Source organism: Pipistrellus kuhlii, unplaced genomic scaffold, assembly GCF_014108245.1.
Source record: "Pipistrellus kuhlii isolate mPipKuh1 unplaced genomic scaffold, mPipKuh1.p scaffold_m20_p_13, whole genome shotgun sequence".
NCBI classification, from domain to species: Eukaryota; Metazoa; Chordata; class Mammalia; order Chiroptera; family Vespertilionidae; genus Pipistrellus; species Pipistrellus kuhlii.
The window spans coordinates 15,818,878-15,837,628 of NW_023425438.1; the positions used below are offsets into that span (position 1 = coordinate 15,818,878).

The following is an 18,751-nucleotide window of genomic DNA, read 5'->3' on the forward strand; positions in this document are numbered from 1 at the left end:
GTGTGTTCAGGAGGCCACCAATCGATGTGTCTCTTTCACATAGATGTTTCTCTCTCTCTCTCTTCCCTCCCTGTTTCCTCCCTCCCTTCCACTCTCTAAATATCAATGGAAAAATATCCATGGGTGAGGATTAACAATAATAACAACAAAATAGAGTGGTATTGGTGGAAGTGGGAGAGTGGTTGGTTGGATTCTGGATATATTTTAAAGGTGGAGCCAACAGGTTAGATCAGATGTGGAATGTTAGAGTATGATAACAATCTGAAACGAGTAAAGCTTTGACCTGTGCAACTGGAAGAGGAGAGGTGCCTGCTACTGAGGAGGGAAGAACTGGGGAGGAGAAGCTTCAAAGGAGACAAGAGCACAGTTCTGGGCATGCTAGCTTTGAGATACTCCTAGCCCAACTAGAGAGACCAAATGAGTCGCTGGACACGTGAGTCTGGAGTTCAGGGGAGAGGTTCAGGCTTCAGATATACATTTGGGAACATCAGTGTTATAATAGTTTACCGATGGCACTTAAAGCACCAGAACTGGATGAGTCATCCAAGAGGAGAGAGAAGTTAAAAAAGAAAGTCTATGGTTGGGTCCTGGCGATCTCTAAGTATATGAGTGGTAGAGGTTTGGAAGATGAAGATGCAGTGATGCAATGCTGAGAGCTGCACATGCTCATGTAGGAGGAGCAACCAGAGTGATCTTCCTGAAACAAACTGGAAAGAACCACTCCAAGGAGGAGGGAGCTGAAGGCGGAAGAGTGCTGGTAGGGTAAGTGTGAGATGAGCGGTCGCAGCGGAGTGCTGTTGAAAGCCTGATGGAAGTGGGCACAAGAAAGAATGGGAAGAAAGGAGGGAGAGACAGCAAGTATGGACAACTAGATTTATGAGTTTTTCCGTAAACGGAAATAGAACAGGTTGGTAGCTGAAGGAGCATGTGGCTTCAGGAGAATTTTTTCAAGTTCCAAGATATTATATAACAAATGTTCCCACTGACGTAGAATGACCCAGTAGAGAGAAAGTCCTAATATATAGGGAAGAGGGTCCAAAATCCAGTCCACAAGTAATGGAGTGAGACAAGGGCAATGTATGTGGGCACTGATACTCGTTCGCTGGTAGATTTGGCGAGGAGAACGTGTTGAAGTTCACTTCTAATTCTAGTATTTAAGTCATATAAGAATCAGCAGAGTTAAAAGCATAAGCAAGGGAACGACTGTAATGGTAGAACATAAAAATCCAAGCTGTGAGGGGAAGAGAGGTCAGGTGGTAAGTAATGGGCAGGGGTGGGTCAAATTCCTGGAGGTCCAAGAGGCTAAAGAATATGTAGGGTGCTGGGGGATGTGAACAGGAAAGAAAGGGTTAAGAGCAGGACTCATGAAATTGAGGTTTTTGCGGAGGCATTCCCCTCTGGGTATAAGAAGGTCTAGGATGCGACTAAGGGGGGGCCATTAGAGGTAGGAAGCCAAGACCTTGTCCGGTCAGATTCCAAAGTGGATAGTGGGATCCTAGAGAATTACTAGTCTAACAGGAATAAGGTCTCCCACTCTGACAGAAATGACAGGAATAGACCCAGTGTAACTGCAATAACCTGATGCATGTGCCTCCGAGGCACTGAGAGGTTTCCAAAGGAGCGAGCAAGCAGAACACCTACCCCACCTCCAGGCCCCGTGGTCCCTCGATATGTCTACAGAGGAAGCAGAATGCTCAGTGGACGGTCAGGTTTCAGTCAAAGCCAGAGGGGACCTGATGGAAAGAAACAAAATGTCCTGAGAGAGAAAGAAAGAGAGAAAAAAATTCAGAAGCAGAAAACACAGAGTAGTTTAAGGTTAAAGTTACTAAATGCAAAGTAAGTGAGGTAATAATAATTAAGTAATGAGAAAAAGTGCCTGAGCTACAGAAATAATATATTTTTAAATAATCATTAGCTACTCCAAATAAGTATTATAACTATAATTATTACTATAATAGCTAATATTTATACACTTTCTCATGTTAGGTGCTGTTTAAATCACTTGATAAATGCTAATTCATTTGATTCTCACATGACTTCATGAAATTTTTCTTTTCGTTTTGCAAATGAGAAGCTGAGGAGCAAAGATGTTGTGTCTTGCCCAAGGTTTCCCTGACAGTAAGTGGTGGAACCGAATTAGAACCCAGGCAGGCAGGCTCACCGAGATATGGGCTGAATAGAAAAGGCATTTAGAGAAGTATATCCTGGTACTATTCCTGAACTTTATAGGACCAAAGAGGAAAGTCTTATGAACTTCTGAGCAGAAAGAACAAGATAACTATAAAGGAAAAGAAAACCATATTGGCACAAAAAACTCGGCTGTAACACGGGAAGCTAAAAGACAATGGTCAGTGCCTATCGACATCTGAGAGAAAAGGACTCCAACTCAAGCCAAGATGGGTATAGCCACCAGGATGAAAGGGAGAGATCTGAGATACATAGAAATTCAGACAGTAAATTATTAAAATACCACATGGGAGAAAAATACCTAAGCCAAGACCTTAACCAAGCGATAAACAAACCCGAGCAGAGACCTCAAATGGGGAAAGACAAAAGTGAAGACCTATGGTGAGGACTGGTACACCTTACAATATATCTTTATGTGTTTGCTACATACAATTCTAGCTTAATAATGAAGGATAGGCTGTGTAATATAAGGGCTAAATAAGAACTTTTGAAACAGAGAGATATACTTCAAGGGAAATGATAAATAATTCAGTTCAATCTAGTAGTTGGGGGTTGGGAGTGAAAGAAGATGAAATCTTTCAAAGGTCTCACTGCAGGGAGGAGTAAAGGTGGGGCCAGGAGGAGAGAAAACAGTTCTCTAGAGTACTATCTCATCTTACAATAGGAACAAGGGGAAGACTGTAATGTCTTGGTGGTAGAAACTGCCCTGGCAGAGGAAATAGATATCTTGCTTTAAAATAACAGTAGAGTGCTATGTGTTTAACTAAGAGAGCTGGGAAAGAGGGCCATTCATGGACTAGACAAAAAAGTAAAATCTCCAACCTTAGGGAGAACAATTAAATGATTACAAGTAACTTGATCAAATTAGCAAAAACAAAAAGAGTAAACTGTAACTAGTTATAACCAGAGTAAATTAGGAGAAATATGATCAGGTGTGTCTGTCATTACACTGAGTTCTCTCATCGACAACCGGAGACCATCAGAGTGGGATACAAACAGAGCTGTGTGTTTTTGAAAACTCACTAAAAGCAAAGTTGAAAATGAGGGTCAAAGACATATTAGGCAAATGCAAAGATAAAGAAAGGAGTGAAAATATGAATAACACATGATAAAATTTAGGTTTTAGCTTACTATTTGAGATAAAGAAAACTTACATAACAATAAACAGGTATAACTCATGAAGCAATAGCAACTGTGTAGACCAAAGTACTGAATAAGGCAAACATTAATAAAAATGTAGAAACTTATAAAAATATCAATGAGATTTCAAATACCTTCCAAAAGTAGGCAGATAGTAAAATATAGTAAGCGAAGACAGTGAGGACATTGACTACAAAATAAATTTTTTTCTATGTCCATGGAACATTTATAAAAATTGATCAAGATTTGGTCACAGGAGAAAAACTTTTAAATTTTAAGTAGTAGAGGTTTGTCAGCCCACGTCATTGTAACACAAAAATATTAGGAAGAATAAAATGTGGCTATCTTTTAACCCAGCTTTTTCATAGGCAAAATACTCTCAGAAGTTCAACAATATTTAAAAACATATCACTGCAGAACTTTGTAAACGTAATGGCAATGACAAACACAAACAAAACTAGCAAAAAAAAAAAAAAAAAAAAAAAAAGGTAAAAGAAAAAAAGAACAACAACAACAAAAGCAAGCAATCAAGATGTCCGTAAATAAAAGACCGTGTAAGTTAATTACGGAAAGAACCTCGCTAATGTATTAACAAGAATGAGGACATTTTCCTTACCTGAATTTCAGCGACAGAGGCCATTGCCCATGCTATGGTAGACCTCAGTCCCGCTGTCCTGAGGTAAGCTCTGCTGGCTAAAGAAACCCTACAAAGGAAAAAGAACCTGATGCTAGACCCAATACTACTGTAAGTTAAAGAAGATCCTGATATAAATAAAAGTGACTTGTCCATGTCTGTGAATCACCTCACCATGTTCATGCCACACGCACTAAAGTATTCTCTGAGTTGGGAGTATTTAACCCTCTTACAGAAATACCTTCTCTAGTTGGCACCTTGTTTAACTAGCTAGTGTGGTACTTTAGAAAGGTAAAGTTTTTAAATAACAGCAACTTAAACCCTATGGTATTTATTTTATAAAAATGTTATGACACATGAGGGGAATTTTTCTAAAATGTTTTAGTAGTTCCCTGTTTCCCATATGGAAGTGACCTTTTGTGTGCTGATGAGGAATCATCAAGAAGCACGTGCTGTTTTGTAACAGGGATGTAGGATAGGCAGGACTAGGTGGATACTAACACTTGAAATAGTTTTCTGTATAAAGTTCCTTTAGTAAGTTTGTGTTTTGTTCATTAGTATCTCTCTCAAAAGATGAAATGAAGCATGACATTGCACTGTCTGCACGAAGCAGACATCTCCCAAATGAGTTCCCTGGTCTCATTATCTACCACTTCATACTTCATCCTCCACCTCATCGATGCTATCAGTGTTTCCAGATTTGATAAAAAAAATTTCAAAATATTATTTCTATGGTGTCTAATGCAATGAATAAATTCCTTAGAAGTTTGAATGCACTTTTCTATTTCATTTATATAATGTGTTGGTAAGATATGACTATTTGATTTTGAGGATTAGTGCTTGGTTGTTTTAGGCTTGTTCCAAAACCACTAGGAGACTCTTCTCTGACCATTATACAAAGTCACAGTGTTCTCCAAACCTCATGTCTTTTGTCATTTTATTTCTGATCTGTCTTTGACTTTACCTTACCCTTTTTTGTGTGCATTTATGGTAAGCCTCTTAAAATGTTACAATGAGATGAGGTATCTCTTTCAAATAAAACAGTGTAATTGTATATTTACTGTTACAATAAAGAAGTTCTGCAGGTAAATACATTGGAGTTTGTTTTTTTAAAGGTTTTTCAGAAAATAATTCACATTTCAGACAGCATTATAGCCATAGATTTGGAATATAAACTTTGCAGGTAAAATGACTAGGAAATATTTTGATCAATGAATCTTCATACTACAGTCTTGCTACAAAACATATTAAAACCAGAATTGAGAAATTGTTTTTCACTCTAAGATACCAAAATAGATTTGGCATGGAAAACTGTCTTTGTTCATATACAGGGTATCCCAAAAAATATATATATATATGCTTTAATAGCTGATAGCTCAATTTTGAAATGAAATGTATTTTTATAAACACTGCCTTTATAATTATTCAAAGTGTGCATATACATTTTTGAGGGATACCCTATATATAAGTGCCTTTCTAAGTAAGCAATAGGGGTTTATGTAGAATCTCTGAAAGTTTTGACAATTATTGTATATATTTTTACCAAAAGAGGTTTTATTTTATGGGGGCCAACCCTATTAACATGTGACCAAAGCAAATGTTTTTATTTTTCGTAAACCTAGAAAAATTATCTGCTGTTCCTTCAACAAAAGGGTCCAAAATTATTTAGGGGGAGAAATTATTCAGAAATAAATTCCTTGAAAATAAAAATACTTCTCCACTTTCATCGAATCTGGCCAATGTGTTCAATCATAAAAATAAATGTAGTTTTGATACTCCTCTCCACATATATGTGTTTCTTCTTTATTCTCTTACATATTATCTCTATTACCAAGATGAAGATGCTCTTACCTACATTTATAACCTAGACTTGCCATCTGAATCCCAGATCTTAATTTTTAATGCGTGTTTGGACACTTTTTACCCAGAGTACTGCCAATTCAACATGCGTAAACTGAGCACACTCCTTTCCCTGTATTTCATACCTTCATACATTTCTTCATTTTCTCGGGCCACTTACCTTCTGTAAATTGCGTATCTTAATCTAAATCTCCAGCCTAGACCTGTCACTGGAACTCCTGAGCTATAACTTAAATATCTACTCATAGACATCTTTCACTGAATACACTACTTTCCCTACATTTTCTATCTCAGTGACTGACACCAGTATCTATTGAATACTAGTTGTCAAAATCAGGCATCTGGCAATTATTCTAAGCTCCTTCACTTTTTTATGGAATTCATGGCCTCCTTTTTGTGATACAGTTCAGCTCTTCATCATTTATTGTCTGAACTATTTTAAGAGTTTAAACCTCCTTTTTTCTTTTCATTTCCCCTTCATTAAAAAATGTATTATCCTTAGTAATATCTCAAAAATCACAAATCTGATCACATCACTCTGCTGCTTCATATTCTTACTGCTTTTAGAATAAAATCCAAGTTGCTCAGCATGGCTTACAAGACACTTCATGGTTTGTTTCTAATTGCTCAGTCTCATTTTCTCCCACCCTCCTCTTGCATTCCCCGTCCCATCTGTACTCAAACCATTGGTTATCCCCACATAACGCAAGCTTTCTCTCCCTCCAAGCCTTTGCAAGTCTTTGCTTAGAAGGTCCAGTTGGGGAAGTCCTCCTTAGCGTTCTCCACTTACGAGACTCATTAAATCATTCTCTTCGATGTTCGTTTGCTTCCCATCCTCCATCAGAGTTAGGTCCTCTTTTCTAACTCTAGCCAAGCATTTTTTACCAACCTTTGTTCTTCCACTGAATTGAATTCCTTGAACTTAATAATCATCTTCCTCATCTCTGAATGTTGATAACTAGCACAGTGCTTAGCATATAATAAGTATTCACTAGACATTTCAACTGAAATTAACTGAATAAATTAATCTTACTCTGTCTCTCCTTTTTTCCCCTAGTTATTGATCTGTTTCAGAAATAAGTTGAAATGTATTCAACACTTACTGTAGCCTAGAAATAGTACCAAGCATTTTCATGCAGGTTATCTCATTTAATCCCAACCACAAAGCAAATCAAGTAGGTACTATCATCTTCCTGCTTTTATAAGAGAAATATGATAATCTGCCCAAACTTGCAGTTAATCTGTTGAGAAGTCCATAGCTCTTATTCACTATGCTACACATGTACAGTGTGGCATAGCTATATATAGTTAATGTTCAAAGTGAATTTTAAGAATTGTATTGTATTTTTTAATTAAAATTCCAAGATGCAAAGAGACTAAAAATTTTAGCTTAAACAAGGGCCTGTGAAAATCATTTAATAATAGAAATAATTAGATATACTTTTCAGTCTGAATGATGCAATCAGTGGGTTATTGTGATAAATTCTTTCACAGCTCTACAGGTCAGATCAAATCATATCCACTAAGCTCCATGGAAACACTTTACTGGCTAAAGTAAAGAACTTACAAGCTTTGCTTTAGCCCGCTCTGTTGTATCAATGTCTCATACTATAAATAAAAAGTATAAAGTTCGTAATTTTAAAAACTCCCCTAAGGGATAAATCTGAAGTTCAGAATATAAATACCTGAAAACAGGAATTCCCATGAGAGAGTAAATGTCATTTAGATGTATAAATATCTGAAAGAACAAATACAGAAGTTAGAATGGAACAGAAAATGCATTACCAAAATTATTGATAATTTGAAATTTTCTATTTTGAACCTATAAAAGCTATATTTAAAAAAAAAAAAAAATCCCAAGGGTTTATTTGTGATATATGAAAAAATGTTTCACACTATTTTTCTCAAGCAGAGATGAAATAAATTTTAAGTACATTTCATAGAAAATTTTTAAGGTTAATTATGTATACAAGTTATATGGAGATTCATGTTATGAAGATCTCAAGATCCACTTTCTCCCTAAAGATTCTCTGAATTATCATAACAGAATCATGTTTTTCAGCATTTAGAGTTAGAGATTTCCTAAGTCCATCCTAATCCTAACCTCAAATAAGAGTTGAGACCACACAGGACTACCACAGGCTACCTACCGTTAGTGCGACAGAAAACTTTTTTCAGGTCAAATATACTGTAGACAAGGTTGATCTTTTCTCTCTCTACTCTCTGGAGTTGAATTTCTTCCTCTCTTTCTTCATCAAGCCATAAAGTTCTTAAATGTCTCAAGTTATAATTAGTAGCCAAATGAACTTTAAAAGTTCGAATCTTACTTTTGTAATCTGATGTTTATGGAATATTCTAATTCTGCTGTTTGACCTCAAGAGCATTTAAATCACAACACTTTCACTCCCAGATTACTTTTATATATATGCAGTTTAATCAGGATTATTCCAATATTGATAAATTTTCATCAAGAAAAGAAAAAGATCTGAAATGAATTCCCTTTAGTCAATTTAATTCCTTGATCATCACAGATAAAGTTTCCAATTTTTTATATTATTCAACTTTAGCAAAATTATTTATTGGGATTAATTCTATTTAAAATTTATAGTAAAGATATGATATATTGTTATTTTTATATATCAAATGTTATTAAGAATAGCTTCTCTATGATTTTTTTTTCCTATTAATTTCACAGAGTAAAATTTGTTAAGATTTGATTCTTCTGTCAATTTTGGTCATACATTTTACTGTGTTATTTTTTGTGTTGCCAATTTTGTTTTGTGTTGATTATTTTTATCAATATTAGCTAACATTAATTGCATTAAGTGGATGATAGGGATTCAATTAACTATATTTATTCATAAGCTAAACTATGGAAAAGTGTAATTTTGAGACAGAAAGATTATCAAAAGGAAGATGAAAAGGAGGAAACCAGAGAGCAGAAAGGGAGATGAAGGAAGGATAGACCCCTTATATCAGAATATTATTGGGGACGAAGTATTTTACATGACAGGTATAAAAGATATACACCAGGCATTACTTTTTAAAAGTGAAAAAATATCAAAAAGTAAAACAACACAAAGCATTCTGTTTTGGCTAGCAATTACTTCATTTACAGCTGTAGGACAATGAATTTACAAATGAATGGTGAAAATAACGATTGTCAAAAAAACAGTGAAGATTATTTTTTATAAGTTGTATTTATTTTCTCACGTGTTTTATTTTGTTCCAATTAATAGTGTAACCTCATCAATTTTTAAAAATAGAGAAACAGAAAAGAAAAACATAATCCCACAACCCGAACAAAACCATAATTAGCATAATTATCTGTATTGTTCTATACAAGAAAAAAATCAGACTGCTAGATCCATGCAGACATGCTTTTTGAAACGCCAAAGCAAATTGAAAAGTACAATAGATTAGTTTTGACATTGTCTTTAAAGAATTAGGTTATAAGCATATAAAATAAAATAAACATTCATTACCTCTAAGTTCGGATTCCTCAAATCTGCTTTCCATCCAAACTGTTTCATAAGAGCAATTCCAATTATTCTTCCTACTTCCTGGAAAAGCAGCAAGTTACAGAAAAGATAAAAAATATTATAAATGAAAAAGTTAAGTATCCTATATAATAAAAAGTAGTGTGCCAATTGTCCCCTCCACAGGAGGCGAGGCCAGCCGGGGGATGGGAGGGAGGCCCTGGCTGAAAGCCAGCAACCACTAGGGACCCTACCAGTGCACGAATTTCATGCACTGAGCCTCTAGATAGATGTAAGATTTTCCTAGCAGTTAGTAGGAAAGTCAAGGCAGACTACCCCATGGTAATTTAGAATTACAGTGTTAAATTATAATATTAAAATATTACACCCTCTTTCATCCTCCCACCCCAACATACTCTATGGCATTAATATCTACTTATGTGCAATCTCTATTCTTGTGATTTTAGAGACATGAAATAATGGAATCATGACTTGATAAAGCCATTCTGGGTTTTAGGAAATGGATGCAAACTGAAAGATTAATTTATCTACTGCAAGCCTCTATGTTTAAAATGGCCAGATCAATAACATTAGACTCAGACTTTAGGGTTTGATTTTAAGATTGGACAAAGAACCCAGACCTTTGGGAACATCACTGAACTTTGTAAGGGTCACTAATATGGGTTTTTTAAAAGAAACTGTTTGTAGTGTTTACCCTCTCATAGAGTTGAAACCTTGGGTGTATTTATGTGTGGGTTCTAGTGATAATCACACCTAGAGGGCCCAGTACAGAATAATCACTCAATAAACAGAACTGAACTGAAGAGAAACCCAAAAAGCTTAAGATCATGATATCAGGACTTCCAAATGCAAAAGCTACCCGTGAGTTTGAGAAAACTTAGTAAGTAAAAGAGGTCGGTACACGGCATACGATTCCTATTAAGACGCTGAGACAAAGTTAAAATGGAAAATGCATTTTTAAAGAGATTTAATTAGTATATTAGGCCACGTTATCTGCCTGAGCCGAGTTATTTATTCTGTGAAAGGTTTTGGTCTCATTTTAAATCGAAGGAGTAGTTAATTCACCTAGAAAATAGAAACCCACTGTGGAGGTAAGCGTACCTGGGCAGAAAGGGTCTTTGCAATTGCTCCACTGCAGCGACAGGAAACTCTGAAGGTCAAGTCCTTCTGGTTAAGAATATCTCCTGCTTTTGCGACGTCATTCTGAAGTTCTTCTTGACATTCCTCTCTTTCAGTGAGAGAATCTCCTTGCTCCAGTGTTTCCTCTTCTGTTGGCTTTTCCAGCTGGTGTTCCCTATTCTCTTGTGTCTCTTGCATTTGTTCTGCTTTTAATTTCTTAGCAATAATGCTGTCATTTTCTCCCCTTTTTCTTTTTTGTGGGTTAGCATCTCCTTGAGAAAGTTTTGTCTTTTTTGCATCAAGTTCAAGAAGATTTTTCCAAATCGAAATGGCATTCAACCAACTTTCAGGATCATCACTTATAAATCTTTGCATTTCATAAAATATTTTTCCTAAAAAAAAAAAAAATTCAGTTTATCCTATGTTTAAAGACAGTCTGTTATATTTATTCATCACTCCTAAATGCCATTATTTTTATTTTTATAAAATAAATTTTTTAAACTACTACAGGAAGAATGACTTCACTTTCATGTGGAATTTATATAATTTAAGAATATTGTGCCAAATAGGTTCATTCTTATATTCTATACCAAACATCAAAACCATTTTAAAATTCCTATAGAATTACCTATATCATTCATACAGAAAGATCATTTGTCCTATATTAATATATGTATCTCTTTAATATAAGCATGACCTAGAATGCATATCAATCTTTGAAATAATGCTAATCTTGCCTATAAAATTAAGTTGAGAAAAATAGAATTACAAAACACAGAGCTCATAAACAGAGCAATTACATTTTGAGACTATTTCAGACCACACAGTATCAGCACACATCACAAAAGGAGTGTCCATAAAGGAACACTTCAGGTACACAATCCATTCATAACTTACTCAAAATAATGTAATCTTTTCTTGATGAACAAGGGTCTTTAAGATGACTCAAGAACCATTACTGTATTTCTCTAAAAGTGAGAATGTGGACTATTGGAATGAAATTATATTGATCCCACAATATAACATCTTAGTATTTGCTTTAAATTATTTTTTTCTGCCATGTATTGATTTCTTGCCATTTGTGTCTTCCTTGATACAATTTATTATAGATTATACACTTACATGATCTCTTATGCATAATCAGCAATCAAAATGAAGTTTAAGGCAATGTGTAACACAGCAGTGTCTGGCCCTTATTTGTTGCTTTTATCAAGATCCTTAAGCATATTTATAAAAACAGAAAATCTCTTAAGCCCTCTTTAATTCTAATGCTTTATAAATGGTTAACAGTTTATTTAAACATCTAAGATCCCTAAAACAGGATATTTTACCTCACAGTAGTTTTTCAATTACATCACTCATTAGTTAAAATTTACAAGATGGTAGTTTGAACAATTTATTAAGACAATGCATTTTGAATTCTTACATGTCCTAAATCTAAATAAATGCAACTGACCATACATAACTATAGAGAAGGTGTCTGATCAGAATTCGCAAAGATGAAACGTGACTTAGGACACTAAAATCTTAGTAAGACAGGCAGCAGATTGTAAAAAGAAGAGACACAATTAGGTGGTAATAAAATGAGGTGATAATATTCAGAAAATATAGAAAAATTCATAACTAACGATGCCCAATATAGGAATGAATCTTTAAAAAGTCAAATGGCTACTTATTAATTATCAAGCAGAAAATTCTGGAGTACATGCTAGTATTATATATTGTATGGGTATACACCATACCTTTACTTACAGAAGGAACATTAAATGGCAACTGCTTTTTAATCAGCAAAAATAATCTTTCTGCGGATTTTAATGTTTTCAGCATATTCAAGTCAGAACAGGTGGTGAAGAAAACTTTTCCTGAAATATATTCAACCTAGAGATTAAAAAAAAAATAGATACTGATTTAGTCTAGTGTAGAGGAAGAACCATTTCTCTCCACCACCCTCAATAAATTGAAACAGAACATCTAGATTAACAACAGAAATGACCATTTCTGAAGTATCTAGTATTTGTTAAACACTGGTTTAGGCATTCTGAATACATTATTTTTCCTCAGCCTTACAACAATTCTCTAAGATAGATTTTATTACCCCTATTTTACAGAATAGAAAACTGAGGCTTAAGTAGGTTAAAATTTTTATACAAAGTCACGTAGTCAGTGACCAAGACAATAATCTTATTATGTTATGCTACCATTTGCAAACTGTGCATGTGTATATGCATGTACACACACTACTAGGAAAACAGAACACAAAATACTCAGTAATTCTATTGCCAAATCTCACACAGTATTTGAAAGTGGGCAAAGAAAAGGTATAATGGCTAGGACAAATTAGGCGTCTAGCCCAAGGTTAACATGTCAATCGGTATTTATTTTAAATACCTACTGTGTGGTCTATCAGCAGCAAATATCCTAAAGATGGATAACAACACTCCGACATACAAATTAAAATGTAAAATTTGTAAGACAAGTAACGTGAATTAAACCCAGAAGAAAGTGAAAAAGCTTCAATATAATAAACTTAACAATAAGCTGTATGGTATGTAATACTGAATATGAAAGCCATCATTAGTAAAAGTCTTGAAGAAAAATCTGACAAGATCTGGGCAGAGGGATTCTAAGGAAAGAACGAAGGGCACAATGCAAAGGTGGGATGACAACCTGGCTGAAGGAAACCCTAAGTTAGCATGGCAACATGTGCTGTTATGCTGATTGGCAGGTGGATGGATGGTGTAGCGTGGGCCAGCCTGATAGATGGTCATGAAATGAAGTTCCACAGATGGTAATGGTCAAACATTACAGACTTTTTGATGAAAACTGACAGCACCAAATTAGTTGGTAGGAAAAAAATTACTCTGGAAGAAGCATAAAGGACTGAGAGTAGATGTGATGCTGGAGGGAGAAGCAGATTAGTGAGGCAGAAATAATGGACACTTGGCTGTGGGGACTGAAAAATGGATGGAAGCGAGAAATATACATCAAGCAGAAAGAGGCTTTGGGTAGATATGTGGTAAAAGTCAGGGAAGAAAAGAAAATGAAGAGCCCTGACTATGGGGTCTTATGAGGCATGGCAAATGGTGCTCGATACCCATGGAACCTAAACCTTTTTGGGTCAACCCAACTCCCTTAATTCAGGATGGATGTGGATTGTCCTGAAATTCTCCTTTTAGCAGCAGCTAGGGGCTGACTACATGGTTATAACTCATCTCCTAGAACGGAAGCACCAGGGAATTTGGGGTGCCCATATGTTTAGGCAGCTCCCATTCAGCAGGAAGCCGAACTCCAAGTACTTGTATAAAATATATACAATGTATACAAAATATATACAATATATATATATATATATATATATATATATATATATATATATAATTGATTTTTTACAGAGAGGAAGAAAGAGGGATAAAGTTAGAAACATCGATGAGAGAGGATCTTTGATCAGCTGCCTCTTGCACACCTCCTACTGGGGATGTGCCCGCAACCAAGGTACATGCCCTTGACCAGAATCAAACCTGGGACCTTTCAGCCCACAGGTTGACGCTCTAGCCACTGAGCCAAACCGGTTTCAGCCCAAGTACTTGTTTGTTTGTTTTTTTAATCTGACATGGTCTAGTTAAGCTTTTGGGGTGGTAATGTCTGGGCTTAACATTCCAGCTTGAAGAAGAATCTCTGCTTGAGGAAGCCCTAAGTTGACACCAATGAAAACTCAAATACTTCTGGTTATAAGTTTAACAAGTTCTGGGAATCATATGAACAGCGTGGTTATTTGTTCAGATCCCATTTCCAGGCATAGCTACCCTTAAAACACAGAGTAACAAAATATGGCAATTCCCAAGACTCTCGGCATTTAATTCTTCTCAACACCAAAGGCTTTTCCCTATCACAAGGTGAATGTTGTTGCTGTGATTAAAATACATCTCCAACCCTCAACCTCTTTTTGTCTGTAAAGATGGATGCCCAGCCAGTGTGGCTCAGTGGTTGAGCATCAACCGTGAACCAGATCAGTTTGGGGCTCATGCAGGCATTGCAGTCTTGATCCCCACTAGGGGGCGTGCAGGAGGCAGCTGATGGGTGTTTGGCTTTCATCATTTGATATTTCTCTCTCTCTACCCCTCTCCCTCTCTCTGAAATCAATAAACACACACACATATATATTTGCATATTATGTATACACACATATATGCATATTATGTATATACACATATATATTTGCATATTATGTATACACACACACACACACACACACACACACACATATATATATATATATATAGAGAGAGAGAGAGAGAGAGAGAGACAGAGACAGAGAGACAGAGAGAGAGGGAGAGACAGAGACACACACACAGAGAGAGACAGACAAAGAGAGAGAACAAGCAGAGAGGATCTTTCTTTTTTTCTGACATACCCAGATTGGGTCAAGCCTTCTATTTTTTCATACCAAGAACTCTAATATTTTTGAAACAAATTAGTGCAGCATTATGTCATGGTCACAGATTGGTGTATGACTGAAGCCAGGAGTCAGCCTCACTTGACAGCTTGGGTTCAAATCCCCAGCTCTGCCATTTCCTGTCCCATGGATTAAATAATATATTGCATTTACCTATGCTTTATTTCCCTTTTCTGTTACATGTGAAGCCTACCTCCCAGGGCTGTTGTGAACATTAACCAAGTGAACACAGAGGAAGTACCTGAGAACAGGTGCCTGACATACATGAAATGCTTACTATATTACTTTCCAGATTAGCTAACTCAGACACTATGGAAGGCTGTGGCTGTGATCAAACCCACAAATGGCAGGTAGTCTAGCAAAGTGGATGACATTTCCATGACACACCCCCCCCCCCCCCCACACACACACACAGAAACTGCTTTTGGGGGCTTCCAACAACAGAGACGCTGCTGGATCCGTCCATTCCAGCTTTCCTTTCCTAACAACACATCCTGTGCACTCACATTACCCGTCAGGATAGGCGGGGCTCCGTTCCATCTCTTCCCTCTGCTTACAAGAAACCGGCTCAGCCTGTTCTATTATGATAAATGAACCCAAACTGATGTTTGGAACCGTGTTCACGACAATGAACAACTTACTCATACTGAACCTATTAACTTCCTCTGCAACTTGGGCTGGGGCCTCAGCGGACTGCATTTCTGCAGCAACTCTTTCCTGTGTGTGTAAGGTGCACTTTTTAATCATTGAATCCTCCCAACGACATATAAATAAGTACCACCGCCGGCAGGAAACGGAAAAGAATCGGGGAACTGACCCTGCAGATGATGTGCAATAAAAGGGCGGGGAAGGGATTCTAACTCTGACAGGTCTAATTCTAACTGCAGACACTACCACACGTTTTCGGGTTAACGAATCCAGGTAGTAGCTTGTTTCAACCCCTTAAAAAACAAACAAAACATCAGCCGTGAGTGCTGTGCGGTGACAGACGTGTAGGGAAGCCGGACGGGAGTCCTTTCCGGCGGCGATGACGGGACCGGCCGGCGCGGCTGAGAGCGCGGGTGTCCGGGCCTGAGTGGGACGGCGGGGCGGGGGCCGCGGCGGGCCCCCCTCTCCCCTCCGGGGCGCAGCGGCCCACTCACCTGCGTGGCCTGCAGCCGCGCCCGCACCTCCCGCATCAGGAAGGGCTCCAGGCCGCGGCCCGCGGTGCAGAAGAAGCGGGCGCCCGCCGCGGGCCCCGATGGGGGGTCTGCGGGCCCCGATGGGGGCTCTGCGGGCCCCGCCGCCGCGCCGCCGCCGCCGCCGCCATGGCTGCTGGGACGGCCTCCCGGGCTGGGTCACGTGGCCCCGGGCGCGCGCTGCGCAGTCGGGGTCACGTGATCCCGCGCTCTCAGGGGCCGAGCTGGCGGATTGGACAGCGGGTGGAACTCAGGGCCGCGGGGCAGAGGGAGCCCAAGGGAGTCAGTCACCTGGGCTGACTGCTTGGCACCTCCTTGGAGAGGCCTCTGGAAAGGTTCAGAACCCCACGTGGAAGGGATAGAATTGATCATCTAATCCCGTGGTGGGCAAACCGAGGCTCGAGAGCCACATGCGGCTCTTTGGCCCCTTGAGTGTGGCTCTTCCACAAAATACCACGGCCCTGGGCGAGTCTATTTTGAAGAAGTGGCATTGGAAGAAGTTCGAGTTTAGAAAATTAGGCTCTTGTGCTAAGTGCTGGAGAATGTATGAGTTCAGTGACTCCCGGGAATGGTGGTGGAGGGGTTGTAGTGGTGGTGTAGTGTATTAAGTAGAAAGAACAACAGATGTGTGTGTGTGTGTGTGTGTGTGTGTGTGTGTGTGTGATGGGGAGAGGTGGGGCAGGAAGGCGACAAGAGCAGCTAGGTGTAATTAGAGCATAAATTATAAGTTGAGAAATAGAGGTGGGTAGGGAGCAGGTTATCTCAGTACTGACCAAGGTGGATGGAAAAATTATTTCTCAAGCTGAGGGTTGGTCAGCAACTTTCTCTCGGGGACAGAACCATGGCTGAGTCCAAGGCTGCAGTCCTCCAACCACTCTTCCCCTCATACTTCTCCTATCCTTTTCCCTTCTGTTGTCTGTCCCCCTCTAGGAGCTGACAGTAAGGTCAGGGGTTACTCTTCCTTCACTTGGGCGGGTCAAGTGCATTTGATCAGCTTGGACCCTGCTTCAGCACAGCATTTCCAAGGATGCCTTTTATACAATGCTTGAGATAAGATGAAATAGGTAGAATTCTTGCCTTTTTAGGGAGAAAATAATTGGGTTTCTGTGAGGAGAGTTGCTTCAAATTCTCTCTCCATTAATCAAATACTCTGTCTTTCATCATTTCTGCTTTTTATTAAAAACTAGAGGCCTGGTGCACAAAATTCATGCATGGGTTGAGTCCATAGGCCTGGCTGATGATCAGGGCCTTCCTTCCCCCAGCTGTCCCCTGGTGGTCAGCGCACATCATAGTGAGCGGTTGAACTCCTGAGGGGACAATTTGCATATTAGCCTTTTATTATATTGAATTATCTCTACTGAAAAGAACCATTGATCCTTACAGATGTTTAGCATAATCAGCTAAATTTTGCTTTTTGGATAATAGTGCATCTTCAACATGCAGGAAGTTGGAGATAGACTTACTTTTAAGTAAGGTGTTTTAGGAATTCAGAGCAAAGATCTCTTCCTATTTTGGAATAACTGACAGTTTCTTTAGTTCTTAAAAGCATTTGATATATATATATATATATATATATATATATTATACTTAGATATTAAAATACAAACGATTTAGATTGTTAGATCTTTGAGGAAGGGTTGACCTCATTCCCCAGGACATTCCTAGAGAGCACACTGTGGAAGGCTCTCAGTAAATGTATGCTGAATTGAATGGAATATAATCAAACGGAAGTTCACTCACTAAAGAAGTCCCACTCAGCTAGGAGGAATTGCTATAACCACCATGTCAACAGGGTCCTTTGTGATCCAGATACGGAGATAAGGATAGCATCCTGAGACCAGTGGAGGTCATTTAAGGGGATAGGAGAACCCCAAAGATAAACTTCACAATTTTTGCAGTTGAGTGGGGTGGATGGTGAGCCAGGACCCTTTCTCTCTAGGAAATCAGGAGCCACTGCTATATACTACATGTGTCAAACACAAGGCCCGCGGGCCAAATCCGTCCCGCCAGGCCTTGCAATGTGGCCCGCACTGCGCTGTCATCACTGCACTCCGCTGCGTTTCCATCACAATGACAGTTTATGACTGTTCAGTAAACCATTCGGCCCGAAATTTAGGCTGGATTTTAGATTTTGGCCCCTTCTCTGATTGAGTTCGACACCCCTACTATATACCAACCAATTCAACTGCCAGCTTCTTCAAAATGCCCACTCTTTCCCTCCTCCATGGCCAGACCTTTGCTTATACCGCCCCCTTTGTGGGGAACCCTTTTGTCTTCCAATTATTTTCTTTAAGGTAAAGCTCCATGTCACATCTCCCATGATGCTCTCTCCTGCCTTTCTTATGCCCTTTTACTTAATTAATATTTCATACCTTTATCGTTTTTCATTCATTCATAAATATCTACTGAGGCCATGGCAATGTGTCAGCTGATATGACAAGTCCCAGCCCTTGAGAAACATCCAGTTTAATGGGAGGTAATGGTGATGGTGATGGATTGTTCAGAGAGACATCTAAACAATGACAATACAATGTGATGTATGGGAAGGAAAGGAAAGCAACTGGGTCTGGCATACAATATATATTAGGTCTAGTAATAATTAATGTCGTTTTCTAATACTTTTTAAAATCGAATTTATTTAAACAATACAACAAAATTTAATCAACAATATAGTTGCCGT

The 18,751-nt window shown here is 38.2% G+C and overlaps 1 protein-coding gene across 4 annotated transcripts in view; it reads right to left on the reverse strand.

The window, feature by feature from the left end:
- Positions 1-16,207, reverse strand: part of THUMPD2 (THUMP domain containing 2) — a 28,984-nt gene extending 12,777 nt beyond the window's left edge. The window contains exons 1-6 of one of the 4 annotated variants that reach the window (XR_006741406.1): positions 16,036-16,206; positions 12,183-12,318; positions 10,423-10,832; positions 9,307-9,384; positions 7,507-7,559; positions 3,944-4,031 (exon numbers count right to left, since the gene is read on the reverse strand). Coding sequence is in view for 3 of the 4 variants with exons in the window: in XM_045580673.1 (XP_045436629.1) it covers positions 3,944-4,031; positions 7,507-7,559; positions 9,307-9,384; positions 10,423-10,832; positions 12,183-12,318; positions 16,036-16,071 (801 nt within the window). In the remaining variant the exon portion in view is untranslated. Of the gene's footprint in view, positions 1-3,943; positions 4,032-7,506; positions 7,560-9,306; positions 9,385-10,422; positions 10,833-12,182; positions 12,321-16,035 lie in introns of those variants that run through there. The other 3 variants (XM_045580673.1, XM_045580672.1, XM_036435113.1) reach the window with 3 other exon arrangements.
- Positions 16,208-18,751: the final 2,544 nt, after the last annotated feature.